Raw genomic sequence first — 22,088 nt, forward strand, 5'->3', positions numbered from 1 at the left:
ACTTGCTTTGATCCACCGGAGTGCACAGGGCCCCCCCGCCCACCCCCGGAGCACTGCTTTATCGCGTTATATCCGAATTCATGTTATATCGGGTCACGTTATATCAAGGTAGCAGTGTATTAGGAATGGCAATATACAAAAACCTGCAGGAGAACACTTCAACCTCCCTGGACACACAATAGCAGATTTAAAGGTAGCCATCCTGCAGCAAAAAAACTTCAGGACCAGACTTCAAAGAGAAACTGCTGAATTCAGTTCATTTGCAAATTTGACACCATCAGCTCAGGATTAAACAAAGACTGTAAATGGCTAGCCAACTACAAAAGCAGTTGCCCCTCCGTTGGTGTTCACACCTCAACTGCTAGAAGAGGGCCTCATCCTCCCTGATTGAACTAACCTCGTTATCTCTAGACTGATTCTTGCCTGCATATTTATACCTGCCTCTGGAAATTTCCACTACATGCGTCTGACGAAGTGGGTATTCACCCACGAAAGCTTATGCTCCAATACGTCTGTTAGTCTATAAGGTGCCACAGGACTCTGTCACTCACTACAGTACTTGTATTATGTGAATTGAAAAATACTATTTTTTTTGTTTTTTTATAGTGCAAATGCTTGTAATAAAAAATAAATATAAAGTGAGCACTGTATACTTTGTATTCTGTGTTGTAATTGAAATCAATATATTTGAAAATGTAGAAGACATCCAAAAATATTTAAATAAATGGTATTCTATTATTAACAGTGCGATTAATCGCAATTAATTTTTTTAATCGCTTGACAGCCCTACTGATAAATATAGTTCATTGTATGGGGAATTTGGGGACCAGTCCTTTATCTACTGAAGCCAGTGAAAGTTTTGCCACTGACCTCAGTGGAAACAGGATCAAGCCCTTAAGGCTAGATTGTGGCTTTTCAGCTACTGGTCTGAGTAGGCGTCTGTGTGGAACAAGCAATCTGGAGAGCTCAGAGGTGGTTGTTGTGAGTTGCCCCAGCACAGCCATACAAGGAGAAGAAGCTTCTTACTCACAATTTGGGCCTTACGATGTGGATTACTGAAGTCAAAATAGATCCAGTAAATCTCACGGTGGATGAAGAAGTGATAGGTCAGGGAAGTAGGCAATATGAAGTTGTGAGATCTAGAATGTACAGGTTTTATCAAGAGGGCTGCTTTAAGTTACTGTTCATGAAACCAGAGGGATACATGGGGATGAGTGGTGGGGAGGGGAGAGAGGTTGGGGGATCAGGTGAGGGAGGCATGGCACACTCCAGCTCTGCTACTGCACCCCAGTCCTCATGCATCCACATCTCTGCCAATGTACCCCAACCCTTTTCCCCCTCAGCTCAGCCAGTGTACCCCAACCCTGCACCCACACCTCTGCAGGTGCATCCCAATCCCCTGCACACCACAACTCTGTAGGTGCACCCCAAATCCCTTCACCCATAGCTCTGACAGTGCACCCCAATCTTCCTGCACTTTACAGCTCTTCCAGTGCACTCCAACCCTGCACCCGAACCCTCCTGCACCCTCAGCTCTATCAGTGCACCCCAACCACCCTCCATCCCACAGCTCTGCGAGTGCACCCCAACCCATGCATAAACCCTGCACACATCCACCAATTCACGTTGACTGAATTCTTTGAGGCAGGGAGTATCTCTGTTATTATAGTGGTGTGGGAGTGCCACTATAGTTAAGGCTGCATCACAGCTAAAAGGACAACTTTTCTAAGTCCTCTAAAATCAACAAGCTTAGCTGGATTCCTTTGAAATGTTGACAGCAAGAAGAGGGACCGAAAGGAGAACGTGGCACACCAGAAAGAAGCCACGGACAGCTCCTAACAGTTATGGAGCGCCAAGTGGACACTCTCCAGGCGATACTAGCTCTTCAAACCAAGCAACTCTGTGCCCACCCTCCCCTGCAGCCGCTGTCACAAAACTCTTTCCCATGCTCCCCACACACACCTGCCAACACACAGTTATCAACCCTCTGGCTCCACTCTCTACCCGCAGCATTCCACTGCTCCCTCCTCACAGTCCAGGAGTGTGGACTCCCACTACCCACTGCACTCAACACCCATCCCTCAGCAGTTTGGCCCTGCTGAAGTACAGTACCTGCTTCACTGTACTCTAAAGGAGAAGGTTGGATATGATAGGAGCTAATAGAGGAGGTATCTGAGCCTCTAGCTATTATCTTTGGAAAATCATGGGAGTCAGGAGAGATTCCAGAAGACTGGAAAAGGGCAAATATAGTGCCCATCTATAAAAAGGGAAATAAAAACGACCCAGGAAACTACAGACCCCAGTTAGTTTAACTTCTGTGCCAGGGAAGATAATGGAGCAAGTAATTAAGGAAATCATCTGCAAACACTTGGAAGGTGGTAAGGTGATAGGGAATAGCCAGCATGGATTTGTAAAGAACAAATCATGTCAAACCAATCTGATAGCTTTCTTTGATAGGCTAACGAGTCTTGTGGATAAGGGAGAAGCTGTGGATGTGGTATACCTAGACTTTAGTAAGGCATTTGATACGGTCTCGCATGATATTCTTATAGATAAACTAGGCAAATACAACTTAGATGGGGCTACTATAAGGTGGGTGCATAACTGTCTGGATAACCGTACTCAGAGAGTAGTCATTAATGGTTCCCAATCCTGCTGGAAAGGTATAACAAGTGGGGTTCCTCAGGGGTCTGTTTTGGGATCGGCTCTGTTCAATATCTTCATCAACGACTTAGATATTGGCATAGAAAGTACGCTTATTCAGTTTGCAGATGATACCAAACTGGGAGGGATTGCAACTGCTTTGGAGGATAGGGTCATAATTCAAAATGGTCTCGACAAATTGGAGAAATGGTCTGAGGTAAACAGGATGAAGTTTAACAAAGACAAATGCAAAGTGCTCCACTTAGGAAGGAACAATCAGTTGCACACATACAGAATGGGAAGAGACTGTCTAGGAAGGAGTACGGCAGAAAGGGATCTAGGGGTTATAGTGGACCACAAGCTAAATATGAGTCAACAGTGTGATGCTGTTGCAAAAAAAGCAAACATGATTCTGGGATGCATTAACAGGTGTGTTGTGAGCAAGACACGAGAACTCATTCTTCCGCTCTACTCTGTGCTGGTTAGGCCTCAACTGGAGTATTGTGTCCAGTTCTGGGCACCGCATTTCAAGAAAGATGTGGAGAAATTGGAGAGGGTCCAGAGAAGAGCAACAAGAATGAGTAAAGGTCTTGAGAACATGACCTATGAAGGAAGGCTGAAAGAATTGGGTTTGTTTAGTTTGGAAAAGAGAAGACTGAGAGGGGACATGATAGCAGTTTTCAGGTATCTAAAAGGGTGTCATAAGGAGGAGGGAGAAAACTTGTTCACCTTAGCCTCTAAGGATAGAACAAGAAGCAATGGGCTTAAACTGCAGCAAGGGAGGTTTAGGTTGGATATTAGGAAAAAGTTCCTAACTGTCAGGGTGGTTAAACACTGGAATAAACTGCCTAGGGAGGTTGTGGAATCTCCATCTCTGGAGATATTTAAGAGTAGGTTAGATAAAGGTCTATCCGGGATGGTCTAGACAGTATCGGGTCCTGCAATGAGAGCAGGGGACTGGACTCGATGACCTCTCGAGGTCCCTTCCAGTCCTAGAATCTATGAATCTATACCTAGACATACACAAATCTTTAACCGTCCCGGGACCCCACCACCTCCTGAGACCCTCCCTTTTCCTATTCCCCTCAGTGCTGATGTGTTTTTTCATTTGTCCCTCTCCTCCGGTTGTTGTTTTTTTTTAAAAAAAGAATTGTTTTGATTTGAAAGCAATCTTTATTCCATTAATTGAAAGCAAACAGAGCCCTGCAAAGCAACAGGTAATTTTCTTAAGCCTTCATAGTGCATCGTCTGCATCAATCACAATCACCTTCTAGCATTACGAGCACTGCACTCCCGAGCATAGCAACAAATATTAGTGGCTTTCAGCTTCAAATTGCTGCCTCAAGGCATTCCTGATCCTTATGGCCCCACGCTGCGCCCCTCTAATAGCCCTGGTCTCTGGCTATTCAAATTCAGCCTCCAGGTGCTGAGCCTCAGTAGTCCAGCCCTGAGTGAAGCTTTCACCCTTCCCTTCACAAATATGAAGCGTACAGCACGCGGCTATAAGCATAGGAATATTGTCATCGGCCAGGTCCAGCCTCCCATATAGGCAGCACCAGCGGGCCTTTAAACGGCCAAAAGCACACTCAACAGTCATTCTGCACTTGCTCAGCCTATTGTTGAACCACTCCTTGCTGCTGTCAAGGTGCCCCGTGTATGGCTTCATAAGCCACGGCATTAAAGAGTAGGCAGGGTCTCCCAATATCACAATGGGCATATCAATTTCCCCTACGGTGATCTTCTGGTCCGGGAAGAAAGTCCCTGCTTGCAGCTTCCTGAACAGGCAAGTGTTCCGCAAGATGCGTGCATCATGCACTTTCCAGACCAGCCTGCGTTAATGTCTGTGAAACGCCCTCAGTGATCCACAAGCACCTGGAGAACCATTGAGAAATACCCCTTCCGATTAATGTACTCGGCAGCTAGGTGGTCTGGTGCCAGAATTGGAATATGCGTGCCATCTATCGCCCCGTCGCAGTTAGGGAAGTCCATTTGTGCAAAGCCATCCACAATGTCACACACGTTGCCCAGAGTCACAATCTTTTGGAGCAGGATGCGATTAATAGCCCTGCACACTTTTGTCAACACCAGTCCAGCGGTTGACTTTCCCACTCCAAATTGGTTAGCGACCGATTGGTAGCAGTCTGGAGTAGCCAGCTTCCACAGTGCAATCGCCACGCGCTTCTCCAAGGGCAGGGCAGCTCTCATTCTCGTGTCCTTGCCCCGCAGGATTGCGGTGAGCTCATCACATAGACCCATGAATGTGGCTTTCCTCATCCAAAAGTTCTGCAGCCACTGCTTGTAATCCCAGACGTGCATGACGGTGTGATCCCACCACTCAGTGCTTGTTTCCCGAGCTCAGAAGCGGCGTTCCACTGTGGTCAGCACCTCCGTGAATGCCACAAGTAATCTCGTGTTGTAGCTACTATAGGTGGTGAGATCAATGTCGAACTGTTCTTGCCTTTGTAGTTTAAGGAATATCTCCACTACCACTCGTGATGTGTTAATGAGACCGAGCAGCATATTGGTCAACAGTGCGGGATCCATTCCTGCAGACCGAAGAGTGTGCAGTACACAAACTGTTGAAAGATAGTGCCAAATGCGGACGGAAGCCAAATGCTGGGATGTGAAGCAATGCATGATGGGGACAGGACCCAGGATGCCCCGCAATCCCATCCACCTTCCCCCAACTCTTAGCGGCAGAAGAGGAAGAGATGCTCTCTGGGACAGCTGCCCAGAGTGCACTGCTCTGATTACTGCTGCAAGTGCTGCAAGTGTGAAAACGCTATTGCGCCGGCAGCTGAAAGTGTGAACACACAACAGCGGTTTCCCTTCAGCACTCTCTGAGCGGCGCTGTAACTGCCGGTGCTGTAACTCTGCCAGTGTAGACATACTCTTAGAAGTTCATTGTATTCAAAAGGCAAATGTTTGTTGTGGGACTGTATGTAATGTCTCCAGGGAGGAGACCTGACTAATGTAAACCCTAGGAAGTGCTGTGAGCTTCAACTGTTTGAAACTGTGAACTTTTAAAGTGAAGTGAGTTTCTTAGGAAATATCTGGAGGGAGGGAATGTAAATTTCTCACCTCTGAACCCAATCTTTTGATGCTAGCTCTTGAGGAGGGGACCTTTTGTCTTCTGATCACCTGTTATGTGAGGCCAGATCAAATACCCAAAGGGTATAAGGAAGGGACTCTCAGATTCATGGGCATGATTGTTCCGAGGTAACAGTGTTATGAACCTGTGACCAAACAGAACCGCCAGTGTGGGGGTTGAAGGACTGTTCACCTGCCAGAGCCCTTGTTGAAGTTGGGAGTGATCTAGCTTATTGGCATGGATGTAGGTTCTTTTATTGTTTTTAATGTGTTTTCTCTCTAATGCTTTTACCTTAATAATAAATGTGTTTGCATAAAAAGAACTGTGTGGTAAATTAACTGTAGGCGATTACATTGTTTGTTATCTCTCAGAAGGCAAAGCAGGCCTGCTGAGGCAGTCTGATTTGCTGGGGAATTCACCTTGTAGGCAGGGAACTGTGCAGCATGGAAATACCCTGATTAGGAGGGAGAAAGAGACATGGATCTGCACCCAAAAGAGGTGCTGGCCGGGGAGCTTAGAGTGGGTGCCATTACTGGACCATGGAAAGGGAATACAGCAGCATTATCCCTGAATTGGGATGGCAATGAGGTAGGTAGACCATGGGAATGCACCACAGCAGTGGCGGATTAGCCAATGGGGCCTGTGCCCAAGGGCCCCAGCCAATTGGGGGTGCCCTTGTGCCTCAACCCACTCTGCCTGCCCAGACTCCTGCTAGGGAGCAGGGTTGGGGCATGGGGGCTTGCCCCACTCCCTGGCAGGAGTGCCGGGTGGGCAGAACAGGGTAACCCCCCATGCCACAACCCCATTTCCCTGGCAGGAGCACAGGGCCCCCATTTGCTCTGGCCCAGGGCGCCACAAAGGCTTAATCCACCTCTGCATCACAGAAGCAGGAATGAAAGCTAGCACAATGATCAGGAAGAGGGGAGGCCCGCGGCGATGGAGAGCACTAGTGGGGGTCCGCTGGGCCACAGGGAACAGCGAGAGCGCGCGCTGGATAAATGCCTCTGCCCCAAATCTGCCCGGCCCCAGAATCTGCAGAGTCCCCGCGTGTCACGTCCCCTGAAATCCGCACTGTCCCGCCAGTAACGTTACAGGGAGACGGGCCTAAACCCCCTCGTCCTCCGCCACCGAGATCATCCCTCTCCCCGCTGTGCTGCGGGCAGCCATGGAATGCGGGGCGAGGGCTGCATAGCACTTCCAAAACGGGGGGGGAGGGACGCCTATTGGCTGGGTGCTGTAGCCTCGCGCAGGCGCAGAGGGACAGCCGGTCAGACAGAGCGGGGAGGAGAGTAAACGAGCAGAGGGGAGGGAAGGGTTAACACTTACCGCAGATGCCGGCGAAGGGCTTCTGCCCGCTTGCGCATGCGCACTAGTTCGGGACGGTTCTGCGAGGGTCACTGACTCACCACCAGCACGGACAAGGACCCGGCACGGGCTGTGTGAGGTAAGGGGACTCCCCGCCCGGGGCTACTCGGCATCCGATTGCCGCGGGCAGGTCGGTGTCAGCCGGCGGAGGAGCCGGCCTAGCCCCGCGTCCCCGGTAGCGGCCGAGCCCGGGGCGGCGCCCGCGGGGCAGAGACTCTCCCGGCCGCGCCCTGGCCGGCGGGTGCCCCGAGCCGCGCCCCCTGGCGGAGGCTGCGCGCGCTGGGGGTTGCGCGGGGAGGCGGCTGGGGGTGCTGGGGCCCGAGCGCAGGCGCGGTCCGGTTGGGGTTAAACTAGCGGGGCGGTGCCCGAGCGGGATAGCAACGGGCCGGTGTAGCGGCACAACCAGCAGCCCTCCACTTTTGCTACTAGTCGCAGTTCCCGCCACGCGGACGTGACCTTCTTGGCTACTTCCCAGGACTTGCTACCGCCTGGTCCGGGGGTTGCGAATTAGGCGGGATGGGGCTTTGGGTTGAAAACGGTCACGATTTGCTTCCTCCTTGTGTGTCGTCACCCCGGCCCGGCGGTGTGTGGGAGCCCGCTCCGGGCGGGGGCTGCGGCGCTCCGGGGTTGTTACTCGGGGTTTGAAACCCTTCCTGGCTGCTCCCCGCTGTGACTGTTGCCATCGGGAGGGCGGCACCTGGATCCGCGGTGGCTCCGAAGTGGATTGAAGTAAATCAGAAGAGGGCGCTCCCGTGGCACAACAAGTGCCCACGCAGGGACTTATGCCGGGCTCATTATTCCAGAACAGCTATTTTGGTCAATTTCCATTTGTAGGCAAGCCCTCACTCCCAGTAACACATGCACCCCTCTAGTGTCTCCCCAAATACCCCCTCCAGCTGCCCCCCGCCCGTCCCCGGCAGACTCCTCTCTTGGGGAACCTGAAATATAGTAACTTCACCCATTATCATCATACATCTTTACTGGCTATATAACCTTATTCTGCTCAATGCCGTTCTTACTAAATCCAGTAGCCTAACATGATTATTTTTACATTTCTACAACTATTTTTTATTATAAGTGCTAAGATATTTAACAACATTGCCAGAATGCTCTTAATTCAACAGATCCTTCTGCCATGGAAAGAATACTTTGCATTGCATTGCTTTTTAGCAATCCCTTTCTCAGTTTCAGGAGCAGTATTGATGGAGTGCTGTGGTGGATCCATCAGGTTTAAAACACTGTTCTCCAGAATAGGTTTTGGAGTACTAGGACTCTACTCTCTGTTTTACATAAATAAATAATTCCTGGAAATGCCAGAGGTTCCTACAGTTCACTTAATCTAGTGGGTCATACACTAATTTTATGTCATTAAAATTAATCTTATCTAAAAATATTGTGTAGTACATTGTATAGTACACTGCTTGTGCAAACTAACCTAAATTATAATATTGATAATGTGTTTTCATACTGGTGCAGAATATCTTGAGGATGTAAAAGCAAGTGTGTACTAAATAACTGCGATATTCTGTAAATTTTTCTATGTGGAATTAACCATTTTTGAGGGGTCTGTGTGTGAAATGTATCTCCAAAATAGGACAGTTACTTATTTTGCACTCTGGTTTTAAAATGTCTGAAGCAATTTAACCCAAAGTTGGTTTAAAAATAGTCAGCCAGTTTTTCATCCAAAGCAAATTATAGTGAAAATTCTAACAATTTGAACTGAGCATTAGACATTGTCTAAAAACATGATCTACATAACACCACTATGGCTCTGATCCTGCAAAGCCATATATTAGTGCTTAAGTTTACACATGGTGAGTACTCCCATCAAAGTTGCTGACTGCCCACCGTATGTTAAGTTAAGCACGCATGTATGTCTTTCCAGTTTCAGGGTCTATGCCTAATAGTGTCTTGGATTTAATCTTGCCCGCTTGTTTTTAAAAGTATAGAAAAATAATGATATAAACTTTAAATTACCCAACAATACACGAACAAAGCAAAGCTTTAGTGTTTTCATGACTTAACCCTGTACTGTGGAGAACAGGCAAGCTTTCATTGTCTAGCATTTTTGTATGAGCATAAATTCCAGCAGAGAGGGGATGTTGAAGTCAGAAACAGGGAAAGTAGTGGGCTGTTGGTCAACAATTTTTGAGGACTTGTAAAACTTTCTATATATCGTAAGAGCTTTATCTGGCATGTTGGGGGAATGGCAGGTGCTGGTTAGCCAAAAATTCCGGTTAACTAAGAGTTATACTTACCAATGGAAGGAGGGAGTTTGAGCGTGGGAGGGTGCTCAGGGGTGGGGGTTGGAGTGCGGAAGGGATTTCGGGGTGCCAGATCCAGGTGGTGCTCACCTCAGGCGTTCCCCCCCGCAAGCGGCGACATATCCCTAGGCAGAGGCGCGGCCAGGCGGCTCCGTGCGCTGCCTCTGCCCACAGGTGTCACCCTCACAGCTCCCACTGGCCATGGTTCCTGGCCAATAGGAGCTGCGAAGCCAGCGTGTGGGATGGGGGTAGCACATGGAGCCCTTGTGGCCGTTCCTCTGCCTAGGAGCAGCAGGGACAACCAGACCTCTGGCAACCCCATTGAAGATTTGTATTGGGAGATATCAGAAATGCCTATTTCTAGAGCTTTCCGGTTGATGAAGTGCCAGATGACACAGCTTTTACTGTATTAAGTATCTGTGTTAACAAATCTACCCAATAGGTACTGTACCTAGGATAAGATGGCTGATCCTTGGCAACAATGCATGGATTATGCAGTTACTTTAGCAAGAAAGGCTGGAGAGGTATGTAAACTTACTTACAAATTACTGTCTGTTTCTAGAGAAACTCATGTATGTCTTATAGGGGAATTTTACTTTTAGGTTTGCCCAGATATTCCACCTCTATATTTTGTCAAAAACAAACATAAATTAGCGTAATCGTCTAAAGCAAAATGACATTAAGTTAGAAATAGGAAGGTATCCTGTTCTCGACTGGGCTAATTTAGGAAAAAATCTTTGCAACTCCTCAGGCTGATACTGAGCAATGATTTGTGGTCTATCCTTTCTCCTTGTTGCACAAACACTTTTGGTACCTTAAATTTGGTTAAAAGTGTTTCCCTTTAAGTTCCCTTGCTGCTGTAGCAGACAGCATCTCATTTGTCCCTCATACCACTGTCTTTTTGTCTGAACAGTTTTGTACTGTACTTCAGTGTGCACGGCTACTGGCAGCATTTTCTGAGTGGTTTTTCCATAGTCCTGTGTCTCTTCTCACAGGAAGCCTGCTTCCACTATGGTGCCTCTCTAGCCCTTGGGCAGACAATTTGCCTCCTTCTTCCCTCCTCTCCCTTTCATTGAGGCTCTCTCCCTTGCCAGGCAACAGCTCCTGCTCTCTCACTATAGGTGGTTTGCCCCTCCGGCTGTGGTCTAACATGGCAGGAGAGCAAGAAAAAGAGCTAGCAGATCTCTGAGGAGCCATGGGGTAGGGTGGATGGCCAGGTCTCCACTTCCTGCCTCTGCTTCTATACAGTAGCCTCTTACTGTGTATGCAGGTAAGACGAGGGCATATACCAGCCACACAGTCTTCAGAATCACAGTAAATATTGAAGTCCCTTCAACTGCCTCAGTAAACATTCCCTCAAACAAAGGTTCATCTCATTTCATTAGAAGTCCTCAATAGGATTTTCTTGGCTGGGAGGTAGAGATTCAGTCACATGTGCCTGGCCTGGCCTGGAAATAACTTACCTAGGGGCAGCGTTTAGTGTTTCGTTACAGCTTTGTAGCATTGATAATGCTAAAATATTGTAAGAGTAAGAAATTTTAAAACAGCTCCTAAGAAAACGGAGCTGACTGATGTTCCCTCCTTAAATGAGATTACTTGCAGTACATAAAGTTAAGCACATGTGTAAATTAGGATCAGATTATTACAGTCAGAAAAGAATAATGATGTGTTGGACTTTCCTGGAAGCCATAATAATAATAATAAATATTAAATAATAATATTTTCCTGAAGTTTCTTATAAACAAAATAATATTCTTTACAGGTAGTCCGGGAAGCATTGAAAGAGGAAATATCCATTATGGTTAAAAGCTCACCAGCAGATCTAGTGACAGTCACTGATCAAAAAGTGGAAAAAATGATTATTTCTTCTATAAAAGAAAAATATCCTTCTCACAGGTACAACTTCTATTGATATTTTAATTGCTACTCATGGGAGAAGAGGAAATGGTGGGTGAAGGGCTAAAGTATGGAGTCTCTTTTTTTTTCTCAAGGAAATTTAATATGAGATTGCCGGGAAGTTAAGGAAGAACTCCATAACTTCAGATGTAAAATATTTAAGTGGCACTTACTATAAGGTCCGTAGAAGTACTTCTGATTTTCTACTTGTACCTGACAGTGTGTAGTCATAGTATACTTTGGCACAGGAAAAGGCCTTCTGGACATACATGACCAAGAGTTGCACATATTCTCTTTAGAGTTTTTAATTATATCCCTCAGCCTTCCCAGTTCTTCAGAAATAAATGGTTTATTGAATGGGAATTTCATATATTTTGCTTAATTGACGATCCTCCCCAAGGCAGCCTCCCAATTGACTTATTGCTTATGTTTAGTACAGTTTACATAAAACAACTTTGCCAAAATTCCCTGTTGTCCTCTAGTTTCTTACATCCTTATGTGGTACTATGACCTCATGACACTGGATATATGGAAAAATGGTAAACCAGACTGCTCTAATAAGAAGAGAAACTTCAATGTTATGTCTAAAATAATGCTAAATTTTGTAAACTAATATTAAAGGATAGAAACGTTTTTACTAGCTCTACCATTGTGCCTCCTTATCTCTAATACCACAAATATCATTCCTCAACAGGTAGCCCTCCAGCTTGCTAAGATACCAGTTGCAATTTAGCTGTTTTCAGATAAATTTCACATTAATAATTGCTGTTTAATTTTCAGGTTACATCTGGTTTTCTTTTAAGAATGATAAACATCACCCACTGCAAAGTTAAATTCTAGCCTCTTAAACTATTCGTGTTTTAAATATATTTTGGCTACTCTAGTTTCATTGGAGAAGAATCTGTTGCAGCTGGAGAAGGCAGTACCTTGACAGATAATCCCACGTGGATTATTGACCCTATTGATGGAACTACTAACTTTGTACACAGGTATATCTGTTTATTTTGTCCATGATTACTACTTAAATTGGGCAACATTTAGACTAGAATTTTTTTTGCTGTTTTCTTTGGAACCATTTAAGTAACCATGTTTAATGGTGTTTGCAATTGTGTTCATTGCATCTCTTTATAGATCTTGAGTTTCTTGCTTATATTTGATTAGAAACAGCCAGGCAAGTATTACCAGAGTAGCAGTACTTCTGCAAGTACTATAATGCTCTCAAATAGAATGTTTTCCAGCTGTAACCAACAGTTGGCATGCCTTGAGAGACTAGCATTATGTAGTATAATTAGTACAGAGTTAGAAGAAAACACCCATTTTGCTGCAAATATCAACCTGAAAGTTTGAAAGCAAAAGATGCAGTATTAACAAATAAACCCTATGTAATTACAGTTGGCATTGCTGAGCCTGTTTGGTGGCGAAGGGTAGCTTACACCTTCCATATTTCCTCTGTTATTACACGGCTGGAGTACAACTAGGAGTTTAAAAAATGTATAGTAACAAAAGAAACATAATATCTCAATTATAAATTAGTAAAATATTTTGTTTTGTTTTGAAGGTTTCCATTTGTGGCAGTTTCGATTGGCTTTGTTGTCAACAAAAAGGTATATTTGTTTTATTACTTAACATCCAACAGAGAAATAAAATCAAATTCATAACATATTATTAACCACCACTCTCTTTATGTAAAACTGGCATTTCCACACTAATGGAAAAGAAACCTTTCTTCTTTGCAGATTGAATTTGGAGTTGTATACAGTTGTGTGGAAGAAAAAATGTACACTGGCAGGAAAGGAAAAGGTGCATTTTGCAACGGTCAGAAGCTTCGAGTATCAGGACAAGAAGGTGAGTTGAACTGAGTAGCTTATTTTGGGAAGGGGAATGAGGATGGAAATTCTTACATTTACTTTTTCCAAAATATAATTATTAGAAACCATTGATGTATAATGTCTCCTTTTCTTATAGCTATTCCTCACTCACATCCCTGCACAAATGTACACTTATTTACCCATAGAGTGTAAGCCCTTTGAGGAAGGATCCCATATTTTGTTTTCTTTGAAGCACATAACATGCTTGTGAATGTTATAAAATAAAAATAAAATTTAAGAAATTTGGGAGTTTTATCGCCTGTATTTGTTAAACTGGTCTGTTTAGAAACAGTGACAAATCTACCAAAAAATTAGTCTTATTTCAGCCCTAAACCTGCAAAACATTTAAATGTAGGCCTAACTGTAGTTGTACCACTGTTCACCTGTTTCTCAATTTACATGAAGTTAAGTCCGTGTTTAAATACTTGGCTGCATTAAGACCTTAACGATTTGAAAAATGTTCCGATTCTTACCAAGAATCGCAATTTGCGATTATAAGTAACCCCAGTGAACACATGCACAAAGTGAGACTGGATAGTGCTGCCTTTTTTTTTTTTTTGGCTAAGTTTTTCTTCCTGTTAGTGTCTAGCCAAAAGTAGTTAGTTCTATGCTATATTGAATATAAAGTGAACATGTGAGATGAATGTTTATTACAATGAGCAATCAGTGAAAGTGCATGATATACTCAAATGCTTAAATATTGTCCTTATGTAAGTCAAAGTGTTGGGGAAAAAATTGTCACTTTTTCCCTTCCCAGATATTACAAAATCACTTTTAGTAACAGAAATGGGATCTAACCGTGAACCAGAGACTTTAAAGATAGTTCTTTCTAACATGGAAAGGCTTCTCAGTATTCCTGTTCATGGGTAAGGTATTTTTTAATTTGTTTTTCGTCTTCTGCTTGAAGCTTGCACCAAACCTGATTTTTAGAAAGGAAAATGGCAGTCAAACTCAGCTTTCTTTGCTGTAATTTAAAAAAAAAAAAAAGGGATGATACAATTTAAATCAAGCTGTCTTGTGGCTTTTACCAAGAAACTGTACGTAAGAGACAAGATTTACGCAACATTATTTATCATGATGAGAGAGGTAGTTTGACTTCTATATTTGGAGGGGGGGAGGCAGCTCCAGTCAGGCCAGTGGGGTTGCGCGTGGACAGGGAGCCATTTCCGATTGGGTGATTCCAGGGGCTACTTAAGCACCTGAAAACTCTAGCTTTTTGCAGATAACTTAGAAATTAGCTGACAAGAGCACTATATCTAATTCCTGTATAAAGAAAGAAAATTAAATAAAGGGACAGTGGTTAGGTTTAAAAATTCTAATGTATATTCTTACTTTGTTACTACTCTTGAATACAGCAGTTGAAACAATTGTAGAAAAATCTGATTATTGTCTATCATTTAGGGCCTAAATGATAAGACAATAAATTAGCCTAAATTTTAGGCTACTTACTTTTTTGCAGTTCACCAAGCGTGGAATAGATAATTTAACTTTTGGAAACACCCTACTAGGCCAAGGCCCTGTGAGTTTATACTGCACCTGCCTGGGGTTCTAGATGTGTTACTCTAATACAGATAATAATAGACTAGAAACTGACTTTAAACAGGAATGAAACTGACACTTTCAAGTCATTTTCACTTCAGTTTAAAGTCAACTTACTTTCCAGAGGCTCTTAAACACAACGCTGCAGTGATTGAGTTGCAGTTCTCACAGGAGAATATTTAAAACCAAACACGGAGAAAATTCCATATTTTAAAGTTGAGAAAAAAAACAGTCTTGTTTATTATTTAGAGTTTGGGTATATATCTATATACTTTTTTTTTTTTTTTTTTTTTTTTTGAAGTACCATTCTGTGTTTGGACACTGTTCCTCAGTTCCCATTGCTGTAAAATGGGAAAAACAACACCTGCCTGCCATATGGAATTAAAAGGATTAGATTTATATCTGTGGAGCAGGAACTGGGTGGTCTTAATGTTTTGTATGATGCCTAGCACAATGGGGGACTCCTACTGGTGTAAGGTCTTTGGGCGCTACCATAACATTAGTCAGCTTTTGAGATGCCTACTGGTGGTAGCTGAAGGGAATTTACTTGGTGGGTTGGATGTCGGTGGAGTACAGGTCAGTCTCTGGGTTGGCCCGAAGCACAGCTTTCATCCCCCACGAGCTCAGCACCTACTGGCAGAATTTGCAGCGTAGCATGGACACATACATGTCCTTGAAGCTGCAACCACTAGTGGACATGACAGCTCTGGACCAGAAGGGTCTGTTCCCGGCCTCTTCCCATGGAGAGGAGAGGTTACTCCCTGCTTCTCTGAGGGCAAACTGACCCCAAGACCCACTTAGCTGCTCCTAGCCCCCCAGCCTTCTGCAGCTCCCCTTCCCTCAGAATCCTTGCACTAGGGACGGTTCCCTCTCAGCTGCTCCTCCCTCAGGACACAGCCCTATGCCCTCTCCTCTCCCTTCCCCTGAAGATTGACTGCCCCCCCTCCCCTCCCCCGGCTCCAATATCCCCACCACTGGGGACCCTGTGCTTTCCGTTTCCTTCCCACCGCTATGCTACCCCCCCACCACCACCACCAGCACTGCGGACCCTGTGCTCCCCCTCCTTGCCTGCCCCACCCTCAGAGGCCTGCTCACTGCCCCGCTAGTATTGGTTCGGAGGATTGTCATTCCATATAGTCTCCGCTGCTGATTGGTGGAGGGGGACGGGATGGGTGAGCTAGTGCAGCAGAGGAGGAAACTGACAGGGGTGAATCCCCGGCTCCTGGAGGGAGGGACCTGACTGCACGGTGCTGCAGCGAAGAGCTCTTCCTGGGGCTGGGGTGTGCACCACGAGCAGACTTCTGGTACAAAACTCAGGGGTGAGCAGGTGCCCCCCCCCACCCCGTCCCTCGAAACGGTGGCCCTGTGTGGAGGAGGGCAAATTCTGCACCTGCCTGATCTTGCAGTTTGGGGGGGCAACGCCTGCACCTCCCCAAATTATGCCCATGGAGAGAGGTACTAAACTTTGTAATCTCAGCTATTCTTACAGATCCTCATGGCTTTGTTTAAACCCAAGGCCTTGAATGAAAAAAAATGAATAGGAATTTACCTTGAAAAACCTGCTTAATTAATTATTATTTAGAAAGTAGGATATATAGTACAAAACCATGCCAATCAAAACACCATTGAGGATTTAAAGACTTTGGTATATGCTTTGAACTAAACGTTAGTTTCTCTGGTCTAAAAAGTATCATTTTATACTGGGTTCTAAAAATGAAGTCTTCTATTTTTTTCTGAAATCATGTTTTCTACCTTCTGGTACAGAGACATTTGAAAAAGTCATGTGAAATCATAGAAACTAGATACAAAGAAGCTCTATCAGGTTATCTAGGTTCCCCTTCTCTGATGTAACTAAGGAGAAATATCAGGAGGTAAAAAACTGTAACTATTATGTAGAGCTTTTCAGAATTTTTTTTTTCCTGCAGACAAAAAAAATTCAGCCATGGACTGTGTTTTTTTGGTTTTTGGCCAAAAAAAATTTCCACAAAAATTCAGTTTTCCACAGCCAATTTTTTTTTATCATAAACACAGTTTCAATGGATACTTTTTGACCAGCCTTACTTGTATATATCTGGCTTTAAGGGTCCAGTCATGCACAGGGCCGTAGCCCAGGTGGGGCGAGAAGGGCAGCCGCCCAGGGCACAAAACAGTGGAGGCAGAAAAATGATGATGAAAAACGGTAGGGGTGCAAATATGCTTGCTCACCCAAGGCGCTAAAATGCCTAGTTACAGTTCTGGTCATGCAACTTTTATTCACACAAGTACTCTTACTGAGTTTAGTGGGAATATTTACATGAGTAAGGATTGCAGGATTGGGCCCAGAGTACCGACCAGGAAATATCCTTTCTTCCAGGATTCTTAGGCTCCTTTCTGGTTCCTTGAGCACATATGCCATTCATACTTCCACAAAGATTTTTGATATAATGAAACAAGGTATCACCTGTCTACACTTGAATACAGATTTTACATTTTCTGTGAAATGAAGAGTTAAACTACCTTTGCTCAGGGCACAGTAGTATCGTCTGTTCCATTTTGAATCTTCACTTTGAAGTTCTAAGCTGCCAGCTATATGCTGTTGGTAAATCAAGGGTCACAGATGATTAACTGGCTCTTGCCGTGACTTGAGCACCACCCTGCTTTATATAACAATTCAATCTATATTTTATTTATAACTGTCTGATATATGAAAATATGTGATGCCTTTTAGTGAACTTGTCAGATAATTGTACAACTTGTTCAGGGGGCAATAATGCTGATAAGAGCACTGTGAATATGAAACAGAAAAGAATATTGAAAATGTCCTCTTTATAGCTGATTTACATTGCATAGTTATTTGTTTTTTGTGAGAATTACATTTACATCTTTGCAAAAGTCAAGAAAGCTGCTTATTGACTCAGTTGTGAAAGCTAAGTAACTTTTCCAATCAGACAACAATTTAAATTGCACACTAATTAGCACTCACAAAGCAAAGTGGACTATCCATTATTTCAAAGGTGGATATTTTTAATAATGTTTTTCTTGAGTTATTTAAACACACCTCATGCTTTCACCTTGAAAGCAATTTTGAAAGTGATTTCCTTTAAATTACTTAATTACTCTTTCTTTTTAACACTAGTTAACTGAAATCTGGGAATGGATGCATGCACACTTGTTTGCAATTAGGATAAAAAATAAGCAGGAGAAAACAGAGGAACTGGCTTATTTCTCACAAGTAATATGCCTTCACATTAGCCTTAGTTTCCTTCTTTGCTTTATTCACGCTGGCTGGTATACACTGTCTGGTTAGTTTTAATATTTTGATGTTCCTGTAAACTACTCTCAATTAATGAATCTCGTATCTGTTTTAGGATTAGAGCTGTTGGTACAGCAGCTGTAAACATGTGCCTTGTGGCAACTGGTGGAGCTGATGCATATTATGAGATGGGCATTCATTGCTGGGATATGGCAGGAGCTGGAATTATCATTACTGAAGCAGGTGGAGTGCTGCTGGATGTATCAGGTAAATGAAAGGGAACCTTCAGGAAATTGATTTTTTTTTTTTTTTTTTTTTTTAAATGTGGATACTTTTGAAACTGAGGTATGTAGAACATTAGAGTGTATGGGTGTTCTCTTGCTCTTTTTTATCAACCACCTGGCAAACCATAATGATGACCCATATCAGTAAGATTTTCAGCCATCCTATTATCTGGGTGGTTCTTAACTCTATTAAACAGTGTTTCCATCAAATTAATGCACAGGGATAGTTGTCACTTGTTTTATCCTTTAGTTCACTTAGCAGAAGTTCTTGCTCACTAGCATTGAGTCTCTTGCAGTAGAATCATTCCCTGTTAGGATATGAAAGTCAATAATAAGTCTGAATTCTTCTCCCAGGTATTAATGTTAGGTACCAGCTGAACTCAATGAGACTTGTGCATGCTTATCCAGGGGCAGAACTTGATCTGAACTAATTACATTAGCTAAATACACCTCTACCCCGATATAACGCTGTCCTCGGGAGCCAAAAAATCTTACCGCATTATAGGTGAAACCGCGTTATATCGAACTTGCTTTGATCCACTGGAGTGCGCAGCCCCGCCCCCCCGGAGCACTGCTTTATCGCGTTATAGCCGAATTCGTGTTATATCAGGTCACGTTATATCGGGGTAGAGGTGTACTTACAATTTTTCTGTGCTAGTATAACAACTTTTTAATTCTGCCAAAGTGAAATGGTGCTATACATTCAACCACAGACAGTAAAACCCTTCCATGTTTGGGTAAGTGATGGCAAAAAGAGGCTTCAAAGAAAGTGGAGAATGTCTAGACCCACACTAAGGGATAGTAGAGCTCCCACCCACCTCCATGGTCATGGTGGTCCCCATTTCTGATGGCCATTCCCTGTGCAGTGCAAGGGTCAATTTCTAGTTTTACCTCAATGATAGGGTCAAATTGGGGGCATGCAGGATTTACATCAGCCACAGGGCTGAAGTCGCCCCAGTGAAACATTTCTTCAGCCACTCTGTGGGTTCCGTGGAGGATGCCTTCCTAATCTCCTTCAGCACACAGCTTTGTTATTCTGTCTTTTCCCTGATTCATTTCTCACCAAATCCTTTACTGTTTCTCCAAACTAAAAATCAAATGTATGTGGTTTCTAAGTGAAACATGTCAACAACGTAACATGTCTGCTGCTTCCCTTATGCAACCATTAATATAACACATTTCTAGTATTGTTAGGGGGTGCTCAGTATAAACCAAGTAGAGTTAGGAGCCCATCCCCTTTGGCAGCGTTTCCTAAGGTTGGGTAGCATGGAGAATTTGCTTGCTATATACATGAATGAGCCACTGGATTGTGTTTTACATTGTTAGTGTTGAGAATTTGATTTTACACACTGTAATATATTATTATTATTTTTTTTTTAGATTTGGATTTGTTAATACACTTTCTGCTAGACTAAGTATTGCATTTTGACAGTTGATCTTAATGCTCATTTTTGTCAAGATTAAAATTCTTCTAAGACTATGAGCCAGTTACGTTGTTGACTTTGTTTCTAGGAGGACCATTTGATTTGATGTCACGAAGAATAATTGCTGCAAGTAGTCGAGCCATAGGAGAGAGAATAGCCAAAGAGCTTCAGATAATCCCCCTACAAAGGGACGATGCCACAAATTGAATACCACAACTACACTTAAGTGTGGTAATACTAAGTTTGTCAACAGTTGTCACGTACTCTGGGAATTTAGAAGAAAACGTCCCACGTAAGATCACATGTTGCACTTAAATGGGTAGTAATATACTTCTGAATATATCTTATTACAAATTGATTTCTAAATAGGGTTTTGAAATCAGACCCATTTGAAACTGTTATAGAACTGTTTCTAACAAAGTTTGCAGTTTGTGTAAATAAAACATCAGTTTTGCTGTAAATTTTATTTCCTATATAGTATTATAGCTGCTTAAATGAGTTAAAGGAAAAAAGGACACAATCCCATAAAAGTGATATTTAAAAATTATATAGCACACTGGAAGATAGAGAGCAACTAATGCTCTAAGTCATATGTTACAAAGAGAGAGTTTATTGCTCCTGGTTCCAATTTTCTCATGGTTTTCCCCCAATGTGATCAAGGTTGATTGTTGCTTATGAGATTTTCATATAGAGCCTCTAAATTGTTACAGTGCTATCAGTCTGTCCAGAAGTTCTCACCGGTGAAGGAAATGTAGAAGTAGATCACATGATCCCAGACTTCACTTTGGAGACAGTCACATTTAGTTTTTGGCACACTTCAGGACACTTGTATGTTATCACTGTGCAAGAGTGATTCAACAATGATTTCAGTTGCTATTGCAGGGAATGTTTAGAGAAATACCTAGAGAAAAGAAGACACATTTATTTTTTAGACTTATGTGCCCATTACTTCTATAGACCTAATTGACCGCTGTTCCTAAAAAATAAGATGTAATGTGGAAGAAGAAAACTCTGTACGCACCTCCTGTCATGCCTTCAGGCAAAAGTCTGAGAAATGAAGTGGGTTTTATGCTAAATAGTTAAAAGCAAGACCATAAGCTGAATGGGTCCATTGGTTTCAGTTGATGCTGCCTCCTGCATATTCTCTACTTGATGTGTGTGTAGCTCCCATTAACTGTTTAGGGGATTTACTCATACATTTCCAGGAGAGAATCTACCTCAAAGTCTAAATACAATTTGAAATCCAAAAGATTCTCATAACTCATTAACTCTCATTGACCTACCTCCCAAAAAACCAACCCTCCCCACCCATTTTAATTAAAATTAAGCCAGTAGTCCAGACTTTCATCTTAATTCTTATTTGATAGTTATGACAGTAATGACCAGTCAGGATCAGGGTTCTATTGTGCTACATACTGTATAAGCACATATGAGGGCACAGGTCGAGCTCTAAAATTTACAATTAAAGAAATTACAGTATTTTAAATCTTAATGCTAATTTTTCTAATTTCAAAGCCTAAAGGTTAGTTGTTCTTTGCAGTCTGAGTTATTTTTAGAATTATGTTGATATCAATGGGTACATTGAACAGTTACTGTACATTTTAGAGTAAAAATTAGTCAGTTTAGGGACTGATTAGTAACTAGGGCCAAAAATTTCAGAAGTGTCCTCTAAATTTGGATGTCTAATTGAGACACCCCAAGTTATGATCACTTTTGAAAATATGTGGTTGTTTTTTATTTCTTAGTATGGAAAAAGGTGTTTTGTATCTTAAAATACAAGCACCAGCAGGTATTTTGATAAATTTCCTTGGAACAGTTATATTTTGCTAGTTTTACAGAAGTGTTTAATTAGAAACTCCAGTGCCAGGCCAACTTTAAACAATTAGCCCTAGTGGAGAAAAAGAATTGCATGATAATTCAGGGGCTAAGGAGAAGGAACTCATTAGAGTTTCATTTCTTGGGGGCCCTGTAGGAAAAAAATAATCAAAACCTTTTGAACTTCACCACAGCTTCATTGTTTTTAAATCTAAGATATGAATGTGATGTCTTAGCAGGTCTGCCCAATATATTATCTCTATCGGTTTTTGTGAGAAATTTGAGTTTGAGTGTGAAATATGAACTGTGCAGAAGTTCTGATGTTAAACTGATTTGTTTTGTAAAATGGAAATGTATAAACTAGTACTTGATGTGAGAGATGTCTGCAATAATAAAAGAAAAAAGATTGCTTTATTAGTGGATCGTCTGAAAAGTTTCTGTACATATTTGGTTTGTTAGATATTTTCATTCTGTCTTTCAAAATGCCAAAGGCGTTTAGACCATATTACAGACAAAATTGTTGCTGGCCAATTTTGATTAATATTAAAACTGTTTTTTAATTATTAAAAAAATAAAAAGAAGTCAAACTAGCAAACTTTGTATTCTGAAAAAAACAACGAGGAGTCCTTGTGGCACCTGATGAAGTGGGTTATAGCCCACAAAAGCT

At 42.8% G+C, this 22,088-nt stretch overlaps 1 protein-coding gene across 1 annotated transcript; it reads left to right on the plus strand.

Moving 5' to 3' along the window:
* The first annotated feature begins 7,100 nt into the window (after positions 1–7,100).
* Positions 7,101–19,955, plus strand: IMPA1 (inositol monophosphatase 1). Its single transcript, XM_065399166.1, has 9 exons — positions 7,101–7,178; positions 9,806–9,887; positions 11,126–11,259; positions 12,144–12,248; positions 12,818–12,863; positions 12,996–13,104; positions 13,885–13,993; positions 18,014–18,165; positions 19,695–19,955. The coding sequence occupies exons 2-9, from the start codon at positions 9,825–9,827 to the stop codon at positions 19,811–19,813; spliced, it is 837 nt and encodes a 278-aa protein (XP_065255238.1). The 5' UTR covers positions 7,101–7,178; positions 9,806–9,824; the 3' UTR covers positions 19,814–19,955.
* The last annotated feature ends 2,133 nt before the right edge of the window (positions 19,956–22,088 follow it).

The sequence above is a fragment of the Emys orbicularis genome, chromosome 2, assembly GCF_028017835.1.
Source record: "Emys orbicularis isolate rEmyOrb1 chromosome 2, rEmyOrb1.hap1, whole genome shotgun sequence".
Taxonomy (NCBI): Eukaryota; Metazoa; Chordata; order Testudines; family Emydidae; genus Emys; species Emys orbicularis.

What these genes read in the sequence shown, in the direction of transcription:
- IMPA1 (XM_065399166.1), top strand. Translation starts at nt 9,825, where the DNA reads ATGGCTGATCCTTGGCAACAATGCATGGATTATGCAGTTACTTTAGCA. An exon ending in TAGCAAGAAAGGCTGGAGAG is followed by an intron (nt 9,888 to 11,125) that starts GTATGTAAACTT and finishes TATTCTTTACAG; the next exon opens with GTAGTCCGGGAAGCATTGAA. An exon ending in AGTGCTGCTGGATGTATCAG is followed by an intron (nt 18,166 to 19,694) that starts GTAAATGAAAGG and finishes CTTTGTTTCTAG; the next exon opens with GAGGACCATTTGATTTGATG.